This window comes from Gymnodraco acuticeps, unplaced genomic scaffold (assembly GCF_902827175.1).
Source record: "Gymnodraco acuticeps unplaced genomic scaffold, fGymAcu1.1, whole genome shotgun sequence".
In the NCBI taxonomy this organism is placed as follows: Eukaryota; Metazoa; Chordata; class Actinopteri; order Perciformes; family Bathydraconidae; genus Gymnodraco; species Gymnodraco acuticeps.
Genome location: NW_022989843.1, coordinates 3015876 through 3035060, shown reverse-complemented (window position 1 = coordinate 3035060; position 19185 = coordinate 3015876). Strand labels below are relative to the sequence as shown.

At 41.6% G+C, this 19185-nt stretch overlaps 2 protein-coding genes across 2 annotated transcripts; both read right to left on the bottom strand.

Annotated features, from left to right (window-relative positions):
- Positions 1-3917: 3917 nt before the first annotated feature.
- adra2b (adrenoceptor alpha 2B) lies at positions 3918-9624 on the bottom strand. The gene is made up of 2 exons (XM_034238007.1): positions 8690-9624; positions 3918-8509 (listed from the first exon to the last, which is right to left on the bottom strand). Exon 2 carries the CDS (start codon positions 8483-8485, stop codon positions 6908-6910), a length of 1578 nt encoding a protein of 525 aa, XP_034093898.1. The 5' UTR covers positions 8486-8509; positions 8690-9624; the 3' UTR covers positions 3918-6907.
- A 6584-nt stretch (positions 9625-16208) lies between these two features.
- Positions 16209-18373, bottom strand: dusp2 (dual specificity phosphatase 2). Its single transcript, XM_034236349.1, has 4 exons — positions 17986-18373; positions 17560-17681; positions 17186-17405; positions 16209-16712 (listed from the first exon to the last, which is right to left on the bottom strand). Exons 1-4 carry the CDS (start codon positions 18371-18373, stop codon positions 16495-16497), a joined length of 948 nt encoding a protein of 315 aa, XP_034092240.1. The 3' UTR covers positions 16209-16494.
- Positions 18374-19185: the final 812 nt, after the last annotated feature.

The window sequence follows — 19185 nt, the reverse complement described above, 5'->3', positions numbered from 1 at the left end:
TCGTTGCAGCATTTTGTCAAAGATGTGGGAACCCTAATGACCCACTATATTGAAGAAAATGTGTCTTGTGATTATTTGTTATGGAAACTGTGCCAATAAAGTCAAGTCAGTTTCATTTATGTGGCCCAAAGCAGCACACACCACTCTCTGTCAATTTCAACCCTCGCTTTGAAATGTGCATTCCCCACCCCTCTCAAAAACTATAATAGGGAAAAATGATGGAAGGGACCCCTCTCCCAGGACCGATAAACATGCTTCTTTTAACATTTTCATTTAAGTTCCTCCTTCTCTTGCTCATATAGTCAGCCACATCCTCATATACACGCCCAGTGCACTCTAAATAGGTTTGAGTAAAAACTTTGAAAAAATATAGATTTTTCAGTGATTACTGTGGATCCATAAATGAATTTTACAGTAGGGATCTAATGCTGGAGCTAATAATGAAAGGGAGGGATAGGGTTAATCATCTTTAATCTTATTTTACTTTTTGTTTTGTTGCTGTCTGCATTGGTGAGTGTGTGTATGTGTGCACGCAAGCAGCATTTGTGAACACATGCAGTATATGTGTGTCTGTGTGTGTGCTGACACTCATAATGTGTCACTGTTTGTGCAGTTTAGTGTTAGTCATCTGTTGCTCTATTTTTGGGCTTCAGTTTTTTCCTCTTGTGTGTTTGTTTGTGTTTTTCCTCAGTGTCTGCGCATGTGTGAGGGTATGTGAATACGTGCATAACTGTGTGTCAAAAAGAACTTTGTGACCTTTACTTGATGGCCAGGCTAAATAAAGACACAGTCTTTCTCCCCTCTTCATATTCGGAAACCTCGCTTGAAAGTCACACACAACTGCACCAGTATTCTATTTTATTGCGCGTTGATCCGTCAACACATCAGTTGCAGATTTTTTATTTCCATTTCACAGCCTGCGCACATACTTTTCAATCAGATGATTCAGCTCGATTTGGATTCTCATCATAGTTCTGGCTAGGCTTCCATTTTTCTAGGAAACATAGCACTAATAGAGTTATAACAGCAGAGCCTGATGCGGCCCATGATAATAATGGGACAATTTGGCCTCTTCATTCTTTTCTTTATCAACACCAGGAGGCACAATAATGCATCAGTGTTTATACCCGTGAAAAACATGAAAGTAATTGTGTCCACAGGGAAAGCTAAAATGAGGCTCATTCCTAATTCAATGGTGAGCCACACAAGAATATTGTCATGAAAATCATCACACTTCCACCTATAAACCATATTATTTTTGACACGTATATGTTGTTTGTCAATGAGGGAACTTGCATTTTGTGTGTTTCTATCTGGTTTATTTAAACTAACACAACCACATTTGCTGTGTTTCCATACTTGTGAGGACATTCTCTAACTTCAAAACTTTACACAATACATTAGCTTAACCAACCACTGATGCAAGAAAAATTATGAACTGGAACAGTCTGCCCTACTTTATAACACAAACTAGTAAAACAACATTTCTTCTAGAAATATTTTTGGACAGATTTGGGTGTTCATTAAGATGTTGTTCAATGTTTTGATAGATGATTTTTCAATCTAATGTTTTGTATTCACACAAATACATACTGTATTAGATTTGATGCAGAATGATTGTATTGAGGCAATAGTGATATACTGTTGCTATATTTAGTTCAAGTAAATACAACTTTATTTATCACTTTAAGGGCACCTGAAGTGATTTAACTATTATACATTATTACTTAAAGCTGGGAGAAATAAATTGTGAAATCTGTCACGTAAAAGTTAAAAAAATAAAGATAAGACTGTTGTGGGTTGGAAATAAATACAATAGTAAATAGGATAAATATCCAATAACATTTACATAGGCAGCAAATGTATATGTTCAAGGCATACATTTAAATGAACCAACCAAGATGTGGTCAGTACGGTAGATATGTAATATTTACATTGTGTTGTCAGTGTGAACATTTTTGTTAATGTTGTATTTTTCTGACCCCAATAAAAGCAGGTTTTGCCATGGTAATAGCTAAACAGCTAAAGCAGATGTAAATAGGCAATTGACAAATACAAGCCAAATAAAACCCCTTTAACTAAGTCTTTGTTTTCTCACTTTCAAGGCTTATGGCTTAATTTGGTCCGCACACACACACACACACACACACACACCACACACACACACACACACACACACACACACACACACACACACACACACACACACACACACCCCCCCCACACCCCCCCCCACACACACCGCCCCCACACACACACACACACACACACACACACACCACCCACACCCCCCCACACCCCCCCCACACACCACCGCCCCACACACACACACACACACACACACACACACACACACACACACACCCACACCCCCCCACACACACCGCCACACACACACACACCACACACACACACACACACCACACACACACACACACACACACACACACACACAGACACACACACACACACACACACACACACACACACACACACACACACACACACACACACACACACACACACACACACACACTCACACACCACTATTGAATACCACTCTGTTAAACAGCCACAGACTCCTACAGTGATTCTAATCATAACTGCCTGTGCCCCTGAAAATTGCGTTTCTATCACAGATTTCACAAAGAGAAAGTGCAATAGTGAGAGAGCCTGTGTGTGCTCCGTCCCTCATAATTCATCCTGTCTCTTGGATGTTTTCAGCAGCCACATTACAGAGTTAAGCAATCCTTCTGGCATTATAACGTGCAGAAGATTGAAAATGGAAAATCTGCACTGGAACGCCATGCAAACACATATTCATACCGTGGAATGCTATATCCATCATCATTTTCAAAATGAGATTGAATATATCTGTCTTTGTTTCTTTATTTGTGGGTAGGTGTTGGCATGAACATCCCTCCTTCTACAGGAGCTTGCATAAGCATTGTCCTTATCCTCAAGGCTACTATCACGTAGGAATAGGAGGCCAATGAGAATTTGCTGTTTTTTATGTAAGTTGGACGCTCTCCATCTACTCTCCGGAGGGTCCACTGCCACCAATCAGGCCTGCTTTATATTCCAGCTGAGACTGGAGAATAAGCAGCTTAGAGACACTGCGTCTGTCTGGATATACAACACTGTAAACATACACATCACGGCTCTCTATGCTCGGCTATAATAAGTTATCTGTTCACCTCCTTGTGCACCTCAAACCAAAGAACAGCCATGAATATGGAAATGAAACTGTATGGAGGTTACGGTAAGGCATCACTTCAGTTGTGGGTCTCTTCATTGAGTGGAAATATATGTGGGTGAAGGAAAAGCAGGCCAGCCAGGCTTGATTCAGTGCTTAGAAATCCCCAAACTGCCCATCAGCATAAATCAATTACAATTCACCGTAAGCTTGCTGACCTCAAATATAACAAGCTGTCACTACAACTGTATGTGAGTATGTGTGTGTCGAGCATGTTTCATGACTTGAATACAGTATGTGACACTTGGTGCATAATGACACAAATAATGTGTGTGTTGTTGTGTGCGTGCATATGTCATTTTTGGCAACATGCTCCAAGTCCTTAAAGACTTCCTCTGTGTTTGTTGGCAGAGAGCTACATCACTGCTGCAGCCTACTTCTCATGTCCCACTGAGACAGGAGATTTTCCAATGACATCTTGAACGGCCATCAGTCCAAAATGTTAAGCACTACTTTCTGAACTTATGTTGCTGTTCAGGGTTTTTTCATCATGGCTGGGAATTGCTTCTCAGTTCAACATGAATGCAAGAAAAAAGCATTCGGTGAAAACTCCCATTATGAAACAAGTAATCAGTAATTGTGTTCCTGAAATCAAACCCTCATCCCTGGGGTTGTATCATGTGAAGGTATATGAAATAAACAAACCAGGAAATTACTCATGCTTTTTCAAGTAGCTTTATTTCCAAACTGGAGAGGGATGATGACAGATGGGGGATAGAAGATTGTAAAGCTCAGACCATGTTATTTGATCCAAACGCAATAAGAGACAATACAGGCGGTTTCAGGGGAGGGATGGTGATCATGAGGCAGATTACTGCATCTGTCACCTTTAAGCAATAATTCATACTTTTCAAAATCAAACAAAGCAGAAGTTTCACCACATAAAGCCATGGTTGGAAGGTTTGAGCAGCATTGCAACTCATATTTATTCGAAGCGGCCATGAATTCATGGCTTCTGTGCCTATTTTTGTTACAAAAGGGTTGCTATAGTTGTCGTATTTCTGGAGAGAAACTAAGCGTTTCGGATGAAGGCAGGGAACAGTTGTATAAGTGCATGGAGCCCTCACTTTCCTCCATTTTGTTTTATCAGATATTTGGATCTCCAAGCAGCTGTGTATGTTATTGATAGTAGCATTAATGTCCTGCACAAATTCTGCAAATCATCAAACTGAAAATGTCTACGGTTGCTAATGATATTTTCATATTCAAGCACTTTTTGATGAATACTTTTAAAAGAGATTTCCTGCTGCAGTATGCATGATTAATTGTACATTCATGAGTGTGCTTGTATCTTTGATTTAACATTTTACTATCACCACATGAAACAATGACAAACATTGCATTGTAGATTCTGCATTATGCACATAACTCGAAGTTCAACTTCCTTCAATTCAACACAAATACATACAACCCAAGCTAAAATATAGCTCAATCCCCACAAAGCAAGAGCTCAAAGGCATGAATCAATTTAGTTCTTTTTCGTGATATTACAAATCTGTACAGTGTTCTTGCTCTTTGATAGCAGTTTCACTTTCAGAATAAAAGCACAGTAACAGAACAATAAATAGGTAACAGACAGAAAACACAAAATACTTTGAAATAAATTATACAGTTTCTTCAATCTTTGTGTCCCATCACACAGACACTAAATATAAAGGAATACTTTTTTAAAGCAACACAGAGCCGGATATCACAGAGTCAGGCTGGTGACCTATAAGGCTCTTTGGTCCCTTGGGAGTGATTACTAACAGCCATGTACTCCATATCACTGATAAACACTGACTTTCAGTTCGATAAGACTTTCTCAACATGGCTAAGTACTGATCTGTTAATCAAGTAGAAACATTCACAAAGTGATGGCGTCACCAGGACATCTGGTCTCTATTTTTACTAATATTACAGTAGTAGCAGCCAGGAGAGGCACTGTCACTCTCTACAGAAAGAAAACGAAAAATGAACAAGCATACACACACACACACACACACACACACACACACACACACACACACACACACACGCGCGCACACACACACACACACACACACACACACACACACACACACACACACACACACACACACACACACTCATACAGGTCAGCAGTATTAGACAATCAGTACATTGAAGTGTTGCTGCTGACAGCCCTTGTCCCATTGAGTCAATAAGCCTGTGTGTTGTTCACAGTCACAGATACATTTTTTTTTTTTATCATGAAAGCTGACAGAGCCTCAGTCCCATGGTGAGAACAAATAAATGCACCATTCATGCTCTTGCCTCTCAGCTATAAACCCAAATGTGCCATGTAGAGGTCCACTGCAGCTGATGTGCCAGAGGCGTTTGTAAAGAGTGACTCAGCCAAATGGTTCTCAGAATAAAACATGTAGGCGTGATTAGTGGTTACATTACACATACATAATTGCATTCTATGTCCTTTACAGTGAATGTAAATGTCTCCCTGCTTAATCAGGTTTTTCTAAAGTAATGTTGAATAATAGGAATCAAATTCCTATATGTCTTCTCCAGAGGCACCTCCAGTTAGATACTAGGAAAAACGTCAGAAGCACTTTCAAGAGGCTAAAAGCAGTTTGATTGTATCTCATTGTGTTCATTAGAAGAATTGCTTGATCCAGTCTATTGTTGTGATCAGCCTAGATCAAGATGAAAAGCAGGAAACAACAAGCTAAGAGGATGAGGAGGGTCATACAGCCCTACTCTTACATCTCAATAACATACACATGTTTTTCTTGAAAAATCCCCTACACTTTATCTTGTTCTGCACGTCATGAAAGGGGAAAGTCAAGAGTGTCATTACTAACAACCTGAGTGTCCATTAGGACCCACACCAAGCCAGCAGCTAGGTGTCTGACGTGCAGGCTTTCCTCATGAAAACCCACAAGTTCAGTTTGAAAGGGTGTCATTGTCTGTGCTATCATATTTGAAGTCTTCAGAAACCTTCTCTTGTTGCGCCTTTAGATCAAAATCGAGGAACACATGTTTGCCTTGCAGCTGGGCAAGTTAAGACTACAGACGTAATAAATCACCACTAACCTTGTGTGCTCCTTGTGCTCAGTATTGATAAAGAAATGGCCTGAGGCTCACAGAACTCAAAGGTCACTTTTCCTTCTTTATATTTGCTTCCTTTCTCCATTAGTCCTGGAGTATTTAATAACGACAAAACAATATATATTACACATTAAACTGTCTATATTCTCATTCAGGAGTTCATTCTCAACGGGTTTCATGCTTCCCTCTGACAGTTTTATAGAGTGTGTACATTTCTTATTCTGCAGCACCCTGTGTCCCAGTGTACTCCATTATTCAATGTGATCTGGAGATTAAACTTTTTAATCAAAATCTTATCAGCAATACTGAAGTGCGAAGCAGTTAAGTATCTAGTGCTGCCTCTGTTCCATGTCCTGTTTTCATCCCACACCATGAAATATTTGTGCGTATCTGCTGCAAGCTGGGATTTCACAGTCCAAGTTGCCTGTTTGCACACACTGTGGCTGTAAAAGAGTGGCTCTCAGTTCTGATTCCTATGCTGGGAACAGCCCTTTGAGTGTTCTGAAAACATGTAAGTGATTGATTTATGATGCCTCAGAAGTAGCATTTTTTGTGTCTAGGTCATGTACAGCTGATACATTATGTATGCTAAAAGAACGTACCCTTGGTGCCACTGCACAATATCTTTTTGAAGGCCTTTCTGAAGTCTTTGTTGAAAATGGTATATATAACTGGATTAAGTGAGGAGTTGCAGTAACCGATCCAGAAGAAAAATGTGAACAGTGGATCAGGGATGGCACACGTCTCTGGGCAAACTGCCTGCAGAGAATAGGAGAAGAAGAAGGGGAACCAGCACACCACAAAGACACCTATGACCACTGCCAAAACAAAGGTGAAGCGTTTCTCTCTGTTGACCATGGCTTTACGCCTCGCTGCTCCAGGGTTGTTCTCTGTCTTTGACTTCCTCCCCGGGACCAGCCGAGCCCCTTTTGAAGTTGCCATCATTTCCCGGTAGCGTATGACTGAGGCCGGGGAGTGGACCCCCCCTCCTGCAGGGGACCCTGGCATGCTGGCGCTGCCTCGGCCTCCTCCATGGCTGTGCTCCATGTCGCTCTCTGTGCTCGAGCTGTCACCATTGTTATTGTCAGCTTTTTTCCCTGCCTGCTTCTTGCCCTTCTTCCCCTTCTCTTTAGTGTTGGCAGAGGCGGGCACAGAGGGGGGAGTTAAGGGGCCACGAGGAGAGGTCTCAAGGGAGGTTGTGACAGGGGTCATGGCTAGAGAAGGGGATGGAGGTTGCAGGAGATTATTGGAAGTGGGATTTAGGGGGGTTTGAGTGTCTCCTGAGGAGGGGGACGGGGTGATGGCGAGGGTGGGGGGTCTGGCACGAGAGGTTTTGTTGGATGAAGGCGGTGTGCTTTCTTCATCATCCTTCCCGTTGGCCTGGATATGTCGTGGAGTCTGACCTGGTGTGGCACAGCCGACCCCATCCTTCCTGGGCTCTCCCGGGGGGCAACGTGTTCTCTGTTTGGCAATTTGGTAGATTCTTACATAGACCAGGATCATGATGAGGCATGGAGCAAAGAAGGAGCCAATGGTTGAGTAAAGGATGTACCAGCGCTCATCATTTAGCTGGCACTGGGGTCCTCTCTCAGTCCCCTCCTCTCCTGCCTCACGTTTGTTCAGTGACAGCAGGGGAGGAAAGGAGATGATGGCAGAGATGAGCCACACCACCACAATAGCGGCTTTGATGCGCTTGGGGGTGCGCTGGCGCCCGTATGTGACCCTGGAGATGGACAGATAGCGGTCCAGGGAGATGGCACACAGGTGAACAATGGAGGAGGTGCAGAACAACACATCCAGTGCCAAGTAGATCTCACACCACAGTGACTTGAAGTACCAATAGCCAAGCAGTTCATTGGCCAGAGAAAAGGGAATGATAAGTGTGGCCACTAAAATGTCTGCAGCAGCCAGTGACACTAGGAACAGATTCTGGGGTCCTCGGAGGGACCGGCTGGTCAGCACCGCGATGATGACCATGATGTTGCCCACGATAGTGAAGACGACCATTAGGGTGATGGCGGTGGCGAATACCGCTGTGGCTTCAGGGGAGTAAGGGGCGGGCTTCAGGATGCTCTGGTTGCAGGGCACGGAGGCTCCGGCACCGCTCACGCTGCTGTTCCAGCCGCTCAGCTCCATGGAGCAGCCGTTCTCCGGAACCAATGCCATGCTGGGATTAGCTTTCAAATAGTCCTTTTAGACAAAAACACATGTTTGCCCACTGAATACAATTTATTTTCAAATTCTATGTCACTTTTAAGGGTTCTCATACTCTTTAAAAATATTATCTTACATTGTTTGTGCGTAAAATACGTGTTACATTTTTTGTAATATTTGTGATAATAGTAAAAGTATCATTTATATAATATTTACCTCAGTTTCTCTCGTTTTGTCCCTGAGCAGTGTCCAAACGATAGCTCCCTTGCATCCTCCACGGCAGCTCAGCCAGGTCCATTTTAAGCATACAAAACAGTCCTGGGCAATGCGTCAGGACACGGACCACTGCTTTAAATGAATACGAGATTTGCCACTATGTCGAGCAGTTTTTAACCCCCCCAAAAACGGAGGTATTTTTCGTGACGCTGACTGCTGTTCACCAACCCCCAACCTTTCCAAAGTATAAACAAAGCCCGAAAACTAAAACTTCTATAGCACACGAAGTTTAATGCTTTAATCTTTTACCGTTTTTAAGATCGTATTTTTTTTAATAATGTAATTTGGTGTCATTTATAACGAAGTGACAACAAGGGACCAGACGAGAGAAAATAATCCCTGTTCGATCTCCGTGCGTCCTCGTTTGGAGACGCGCGTTTGATTAGGAGTCTCATCTGTACGGCGATCACGGAGAGGTTTAGATAAAGTGAAATAAATGTACAGTGCAATATTTATACGGATTTGTTAATAAAAATATACAAATGTTTCCATGCGATGGCAGCGTTTCGAGTCAATCGAATAAGAGAAAGCACAGAGTTAACCTCAGTCTCTCCAGCTTTGCGCGTGAAGCCAGATATGAAGTCAAAACGCGTTGTTTGTTCAGCAGTGAGTCTATTCCCAAAGAGCAGCTTCTGTGTGTGAGTCTCAGGAGATGTTTCCTCTTTCCGTGGTTCTTTGTATTTTCAGAACTTCATCAGGATGCAAAGATACAGCCGCTCCTCCTGCGCACATCACAGGCTCCCTCACAGAGGCGCAGCAGCACCCTCACTTGTGAACAGGACCTTGCGAGGAAATCTAATAAGTGGGGTGCCTCCCAGCTCCCTCTTGCGCTTCTTTTTAGACCTGGTGATGTCATTGTGGAGCTGTGGGCGTCATGGGACCCTTACTTCCTCGCTCCCTGTGCCCCCCCCCCCCCCCCCCCCCCCCCCCCCCCCACCGGAGCCCTCCCTCTCTCCATCTCACATTAAATGTATATCCAAGCAGTTCAACCAACGCAGTTATATTAGAAATGGCTTGTTGGGTGCCACTGCTTTGGTCAATTAACTCCACGGGATACAGCTGACTTGATGCCATATGCTAGAGGAAGCATATGTTTCCTGCAGGGACTCCTGGGTTGCATTCCAATAGTCCATTTAGCTTAGGAACCTTCCTAACGGAGTGAAATGACCCGAAAGTCCCTCAGTGGCAGCCATGATAAGTGCCGTTCCAATTCTCTAAATGAAAGGACCTCCCTTGAGGAAAGGAGAGGAGAAAATGCTGCCCCACAATGCATTGCAGCCGCAGCATTTGCCGTCACTCAACAGTCGGCCGTTCACGGAAACAACCGATTATGACCGAGAAATTATATCATGAAAGTTACGGTGCTTATTAAGCATTTTAAAACGTATGTGGTAAGTTGCCAAAGTGCTTTGTTTTGAACGTTCATCAGTATTATAATCAAAGAGAAATATGAACGTTAGTTTTTACTGAAATGATCAAATAAAGTCAACATTTCACAGTCTTTACTGAGCTGTGTGGAGTTTGTTCAACTTTTAAAAGATGTTTGAATGGTGATACACACAGTGATAGATGTTAAGGACTAACGTTTATAATAAATAGTACATTTGTATTTATTTTTAAGATTTTTTCATAGTTCATACGTATTGGGATCATTTGTATTCATGTGGACCGGAGGGAGAGGGTGACGAGCATAAGTTTCACTTTCCTTTTTTATTTCAATTCCAACTTTGGTCATGAAGAATATGTTTCTCTGTTGTCCACGTTCATAAAGCATAAAGCAACAGCATCAGAGCACGGTGCAGAGTCTCTAGATGAGTTCACAGTAGTCCCACCTTCTTATTAAACATCCATGTTGTAGTCCGCTGTATAAAAAACTGTAGTTTCCATAGTTTCCCCACAGCAGCAGACGCACATTCATGACGTCCGCTGGCGCATCATAAACACGTTGGATAGTGAAAGTGCATTCGGATTCTCTAAAGTACCGCAGTCTCTTCTCCTAAATCCTTTTGAATTCTCCTATCCACTATCCCTTAACCCCGTGACGTTTCACTCAGAGGTCAAGGAATAGGAGATAGGGTTAGAATTTAGGAGCTGATTTTTGGATTATCGGAACGCAACCCTGAACTAATTGAAGCTGCTCAGTCGTCAGCTCCTTCAATATGTGGCTCAGCACATTTGGCTTCATAATGCTTTTCAATTAGATAGCATGTTGTATCAATGCCTTTGTAGCCAGTTTTTCCCACCATGTTTCCATGTGCCACCCAACAGCTCCAGTTATTTTGGGCCAATAAAATGTTTCACTGCAGCAGCTGGAGATTGATGGACTGATACTCACCTTTTATACCTAACCTGGTCACAAGCCTGTTCTGATTTTTAGACTTTTTTGTTAGATAGTTCATGTCAAACCTATATATTTCAAACACATGTAAGATACTGTACTTGCTGCCATGATGTATTGTGAGTGTTTTATCATGGTCATCTATGTCCTTCATAGCCTACATATTGATAGAGCACTTTAAAGAAGGGCTCATTCCTAGTTGTTAGAAATGTGTCAAAACTTTTAAGATTTAAAAAAGAAAGTGAGAGCCCTCATTTAAACAAATATCACCTTATAAGGTTTTATTACATTATTAATGTTTTAAATGTAGATGGGCAGATTTTGCATATGCAGTGAAGAAACTGTTAGTTGCAACCATCAAATATTGTTTTTGTAAAAGTGAATTATTAACTTATGAAATATGGTCTAGGAAATGATGAAGTCTCCTCATGCTCCGCTTACTCTCCCTCACAACTCACGGGTAAATGCACTGAGTTACCTTCCACCTCTGCTTATTGTGCAAACTGCAGGGCAGAGGGTTAGGCACTTGCTTTCTGTGCTCACGCATCATCACTGACTTCCCCATCTAAATCCCTCAGCATTATGCTCCCTGACACACTCCCTCCCCCAGGAAGCAGGCATCCACAGCCCCCTCACCATTTGTTGCCCACCTGAGATCAAGTGCTCGATTGTTCAATTATCGGGTGAAACCTACGTCATGCTGGCTGAGCCCTAAATTAAAGGGTAGCAGAGTTTATCCCGTGGCTTTTAAAAGTATGTGGGTGTATACCTGTGATACAAACTCACAAACAAACAAACAAACACACACACATATTCACCAGCCTATACATGCACACACACAATCTTATGAATGGTGTGTGGGTAAAAGGTCTTGTATGCTTGTTTTTGTAGTGCAGCCCCCACACGTTGCTGCTGTAATGAGAGAGAAACCCAGCTCGCCACCCATGGAATTACAATTGGGAGCCATGCTCTCTGATTGTGTGACCTGATCCAGAAACCAATAATGGTTTGTACATTTTCCACTCCACGCTACACATTCTAAATATAAAGGGAAAGAGAATAAAGCTTTTAGCGGGAGAGTGCACTCCAATCAAGTGTCTCTGTTTCCATGGGTGAATTGTGCTTAGTAACACGCTGGAAATGCATGCTGGGGGAGAGGGGTGTGTCACTGAAGCCAAGGTTATAGAGACTGAGCAGCACACAGCGTTCAGTGCACAGTACAGCGCTTCTCAAGTGCTTGTTGTGTAAGAGCATGTGGTATACAAAAGTTTACACTGATACACACACACACAGTCAGTATTCCTGGAGGAAACTCCAGCGTTATGGATCACAAGATTTTACACTTGGTTTGTGGAGCATCCACTCTTTGAGAAAACTTTCTTCATTCCAAAACCTCCTGAAGTCTATTGGTACAATAGGATTTAACACAATAAAAAAGTGAAGTCAAATTGTCTTTAAAGACTGTTTTCCAAATGGTTGCCAAATAACTGCAGGTCAGGACCTTTGACTTGTATTTGTCTCCTGTCTAATATGCGTGCATATTCTTGCACCTTTAGTTTGGAGTTTGAAAGTGGCAACCGTTTGTCTAGCAACGGAATAAGACCTGATTTTAGGGGTAAAATTGCACTATATTTTAGGTTAAGTGAAGATACTGGCCATGGGTTAGGCAAGAGTGTTTAAGATAAGGGGTGACACAGGCAGCAGTTATCAACCTTTTTGGCATTGGACCCTTCACAAAAAAGTTATGTCTAATTTAACCCACTTGTCAAACTTTGTATATGACTTTGTTCGGATATATTTTTCTCTTCTCAGTTTGAGTAGTGCATGGTTTTAGATGACTAAAGAGGTAAAAGTACTCAGGAAAGTACTTATTATTTTCTATTATAGACAAAGAGAATGTTGTCATTTAATTACCTATCCGTTGATATTGTTGGCAACCCCTTTCACTAACAGTCATTATTTAGGTGAGGATCCTCAGATTTATAGCATTAAAGTGAGAATGTTTGTAACCTGTAGTGTAGACAATGACAGGGAGCTCTCCCAGAGGGTCACAATATAATTGTCCTCACTGCATTTGTAATGATTACAATTGCTGATTTTGTGTTTGCATGTAGGCCAGTAATTGTGTGTTATAGCACCTCATTGATATTCCCCAGCTAACAGTATCACATATATTGCTCATATTATATTGTCTGTAAGCAGTTTTACCCGACTGGGATTTCTTGTTTGAGTGACATAGTCTCCAGCTGTGAACAACAAATAATGTAAGTGTGATATCTGTGCAGATCTCTAATCTCCCACTCTCTTCTTTTTGTACATGCAGCACAGGCAAATGCACACAAACACACACCTTTGGGAGGTACAGCCACAGCCTAATGTTATATGATTTATCCTGACAGTGGTTAATGTGGACGCAGAGTGTGAGTAATGGTTTGAGTCTGTTTTCATCAAGGAGCCTGACTGACTGAGGAGGAAGTGAAGACAACAAACGAGAGGAGAGAGACATCCAAATAAAGGAGGTGGAGCAGTCTGCTTCCAGTGATAAATAAATGATTAAGCCCGATGCACCAAAAAGTCAATTAAATTAAATTAAATGTGTTAATGGTCAATCATGTATTAGGAAACCTCTCAGATAGAAAGGGTTTGTGGGTGTTAGAGATGTGTATAGCTTTAATGTGTTATCTCTATAATAAAAGGCTGCCTCGAATAACAAACAGTCTGCTGGCGTCATCTGCTGGATACTTTTTAATCATTTAGATTTCTGCTGGTTTCAAAGGTTGTCACTAGAGAGCGCTGTCTCACTACAAACTAATGTCCAATGCTTGATATAACTTTGACTGGATGATAATATAGCAGTGGTGGATAAAGCATTTGGATCATTTACATTAGACTACATTTCATTCATCCAAAGCAACATACAATAAGTATCAATTATGAAGAAAGATACGTACGTCAGTAAAATTACTAATACCACACTTATTTAAAATATATGTCAATGTGCAGTATTGAAATTGTTACTACAATTAAGTAAGTCTTATCAGAAGATTTAGTTATGGTACCAATGCAGAAAATTGGCCCCTGTTGCCAACACATTTTCTACAATCAACTAATTGATCTGGCTGTAAAACCACTTGAAATGGTGAAAGAAATACTCAGATTCTTTGCTAAATGGTAAGCAAATATGCAAGTAAAATTACCTTAAAAGTTCTGAATTCAAATTTCTACTTAAGGTATAAACAATTATGTATATATCAATGGATACTCAAGTAACGTACAAATACCTCTTTACTGTGCTTCAGTAATTATATCTACTAAAACTGACCAAATATTTATTTATCTTCTCCCTATCCTTCTTTCCCCCTGTTTTAATCATGAGGATGTTAATGGAAAGCGAATGAAAAATAAAGTGGACATTAATGACAGCTCACAGCAGGTAGATGAATAGTGCATGGATTACAGTGTAGGTGTATTCATCATATACATGGAATCTCCGCCCCAGTCCTTCCAGAAACAATCACGCAGCTTAAGGCAATGCTTGAATTATCTATTTAAATCTTTAAACAGTGTCAAAACTTTGATAAACTCTGACATTATTTCTGTGCTCTGTGTCTAGAAGCTCCGGATAATGGAAGGAAAAAGTCAAGTACAAAAGTTACGCTTGGATATAATTTGAGAAATACATACTTGTTGATTAAAGGAAGAGGATTATTAAGCTTTGCTTATGACAAGAATGTTGGTGGCATACTTAGAGGATGAGGTAGTGGAGGCAGCCGGAGTTTTATGCACTACTTTTAAGTCAGAGTTCACTGCATGTTTATACTGTTAATTATAGAACACTTGAATTGAACACACACAATTCAATGTCTCAAATATTGTGACTTGCTGTGGACCTTGTAGCAAGGCATGGAAAGTAGACCTGTACCCGTGATAATACAATAAAGTAGATTAACTGTTTGGTAGTCTTGTGACCGATGGTCGTCGGACATGTTTAGCACATATCAGGATGTCATTATAGCTAAACTGAAAACTGGAAAAATTAAGAAACAGCATTTGGTCAAATGACATGCAGTGTGTAAAAAGAATGTGTTGATGGAGTGCTTATGGGATAATAAATCTGCAAGTTGTCATTTAGTTTACCTTTCACACTTCCTGACTACAATTGCCCTTTGTGGTTTACTGCCGTCTTGAATGTATAATCAAGTAGCTAAAAAGTTGCTAAAGTTGTCCAAAGTTGCAACTGAAGTAAATGGATTTGAAATTGATGTAAGAGGAAGTTGAGGTCAAAAGGAATTCAGACAGTTAAACCCCTTCTCTTTAGATAATCCTCCGAAAGCCTCAGCAAAGCAGTTTTAAAACTTTCAGGTTTAGCAATAGTGCAACAAGGTCAGTTTATGAACTTATGCAGTGGAAATATGGGTGATATATTGACCATTTCTTTTTAGAATATAGTATGTGCAATGTGTGTCACAGCACACATGAAAGAAGGACATTATACAGACTCACATTGTTCTCCAACATGTTTTAATTTAAGTGGAAAAAAAACAGCAGGAATCAGCCAAACGATAAAGTGCAGTAAAAGACAGTAATAATTCTAACACCGTCAGACAAATACTGAAATAATTATTAAAAATAAGATTCACATGACAAAAACATCTTCTTCCAGCTTGAATGCACCGAGTGTAATCCATCTCAGGATACAGAATGATACCAAACCAACAGAAGTTAGTGCATTTCTATAACTTTCACAAATAAACCTGAGTCTTCCAGAATATTTTTTTACACACACACACACACACACACACACACACACACACACACACACACACACACACACACACACACACACACACACACACACACACACACACACACACACACACACACACACACACACACACACACACACACCACACACACACACACACAACACACACACACACACACACACCACACACACACACACACACACACACACAACACACACACACACACACACACACACCACACACACACACACACACACACACACACACACACACACACACACACAACACACACACACACACACACACACACACACACACACACACACACACACACACACACACACACACACACACACACACACACACACACACACACACACACACACACACACCACACACACACACACACACACACACACACACACACACACACACACACACACACACAGGAAGTCACCTGATTGCTGCTCCAACTTGCTGGCTCAGAATCACAATTGTTCATAATACCTTTATATTACCATCTGCTGTTTTTCAGTTCCTCCTGAAAAGTAAAAGTCCAGCTTCCCCAGCCTTGTGATGCCAGCAGCACAAGTAGCTTTCCTCATAAAAAAATAACAGTCATATAAAATGTGTCAATGTCTTCATCCCTGGCACAGCACGTCAGTTTCAAACTGCAGCAGCTGTCCCATGAAGGCCAGGTTGGGGGAGATGACCTGGCGGCGTTGCTTCACAAAGTCGAAGGCCTCATCGAGCTTGACGCGCTGCGTGTGCATGAGGTAGGCCAGACAGATGGTGGCGGAGCGGGAAATACCTGCCTGGCAGTGCACCAGCACCCGACCACCACTCTGCTTCACCGAGTCTGTAGGCGGAGAGCGGAAAGAGGAAGACAGATGAGCACAGTGCTTTCCATTTCACATCGGTTTCTCTGACATCAGTGGAAATGTATTACATGCAGAAATACAATTAAAGCTTTACACTGAATGACCAGAGATGTAAGTGCAGTCACCATGAATAAAGTGAGTTCTTATGAATAAAGTCAGTTCTTATAAATTCAACTCTGTGTTCAACTTAACTAAACTTGATAAAGGTGTCAAATAAAAACAACATAAACACAGCTGTCTTCTGCAGCCTAAGCCAGTTGTTTTGTATTCAGGTGATTACACTGTTGGTCCATAAGACTATAGGCTACAGAATGAATTTCAGTGTACAAGCTCATTTTTTGGGAAAGTTGACTCACTAAGCTAACATGAGACCAATTCATTTTGTGCCAGGTGGGTCTTCTCATTTTGTTTCTTGACATTAAGCAAATATTGATTGTAATAATGAACTCACCGATGAAAGCGATGGCTGTGGAGAAGCAGGCTCCGATGTCAGCAGCCAGATTGTCCTCCACCATGAGCTGCAGATACTGAAAATCCCCCTCATAGAAGTTTGGGCATGTGGAGGAAACATTGAGCACAGCAGTGATGCCCGCTGCTGCGAGGGTCTCTCTGCGGGAGGAGTGGATGGCACTGCCCAAAAACAGGAAGGGCAGCAGCTCCACCGGACCATCCTACAATTTACAAAATCATAAAAAAGGGTCCATGTTTATAATTCAAGAATAATCAAGCAGTTTTATCTTTTTTTTCCACATTGATTTTTGATGCGAACTCTTGAATACTTTACATTTATTGTCTAATAGCTCTCAAAGATTATTTTGAATTTACCCGATCATATGCTGGTGTTCTCCGACCCGTCACCATGGGCTCTGGTTCCACTGCAGAGAGCTGACTGCAGGCTGAGCTGTAACAGAGCTCTGGATAGGCCTCAGAAAATCCCTCCAATCCACCTTAAAAGGGAGATAACATAGTATTAGCCAAGTTCCAAGCTATCACTAAATTCATCCTTAAAAACAGTTATGCATGAAACAAGAAAATTGTCCTGGTAAACAAGAAAAACAATCACTTAAAAAAAATTCTCAAGTTTTTAACCTTAAGGTTTGATTGTGGATATTTAAACTGTTATACTATATTGTAGTATAGATATATTGTTCACCATATAGCTCATGTTTCCAAGTCAAAAAGTACAACAACTCAATTTTAACAGTAGCCTAAAATATTTAGTTGGTGCGTAAAAGCAGATGGTAAGTGTACCTTGTAGGAAGCAGATCTGCGTGTTAACCTCGTTGTGCAGGGTGGTGAGTAGCATATGCGCCACGCTCTCTGGCCTCAGCTCGGCTACGGAGCGGCTGCTCTCATCCACCACCACCACCGGGGAGAAGTCCCCGCGCCGCAGCCGGCCCAGGAGCGCCTTGTCCGGTATGAGCCACTCCAGAGCCACCACCGAGCTCTTGGATCTACGGCGCATCATTGAGTTCCAGTTGACGTTTCGGGACTCGCAAATGTGCGCAAAGGAAAAATTGAGGAAGGGTCTGCAGTCGAGCACCACACAGCCAGCAGAGGTGTACTGCTCCATGGGGGTCCTCAGGATGTGAACCAGCTCATTGCTACTTATCTCCAAAGGCTCACTGCTTGAAATCATAACTGTAAATAATGTGTTTAAAAATAAATAAATAATAAACTATTTGTTCTAAGCAACAACAATAAAGCAGGCTTCTTCCTGTGGGAATTCGAAGAGATTGATAAAGTAAGTTACTTTTGGTAATGATATTAAAATCTACTACAAATGTATCTAGAGAGCACTTGTTGAATTCTCCGACAGGTCTGTTCAAATCAACTGTCGGTTGAGAGTTTCATTGATAACAGCTGGGAGAGGGGCGTGGTCTCCGAGACCCCGCCTTTGTTTTCCACAGAAGGAACGACGTCAAAGGCGGAACGACCATATATGGCCCGGCCGTCACTCCTCATATGGACACTGACGTCAAGTCAGATTTTCCGACCGCGCACGTGGTGGTTTGGGGTTATCCTGTGTTTTTGTGTTGAGTGACGTTATGCTTTGAGTTACCTTTAGAGATGATTTATTTGGGTTAGATTAAACCTGAGCTTCTCTAAACTACTGCCTTCCAGCTTCTGTTTTCATGAAGATCACACACTAGAAAAACACTTTCCTCTCAAAGCTTTTACTTTGTTGCTTTTCACTTTCAGTGAAAGTTAAATGATGCACAGATACATTGTCAGAACTGGACTGATTGCCTTGTTGCTTCTCTGCTGGGAAATCATTCTTTCTTTTCTCATATCATATGACATTACACTGAACAGAAAAACAAATCTCTGCCGTCTAGGCAACAGTTGCACTGGTTATATCAGATACAGCATTTGTCCTACTTTTTGTACAAGGATTAAGGCCTGTGCCAGATATGGATTACGTTGTTTTTAACAGACATTTTATTTAGC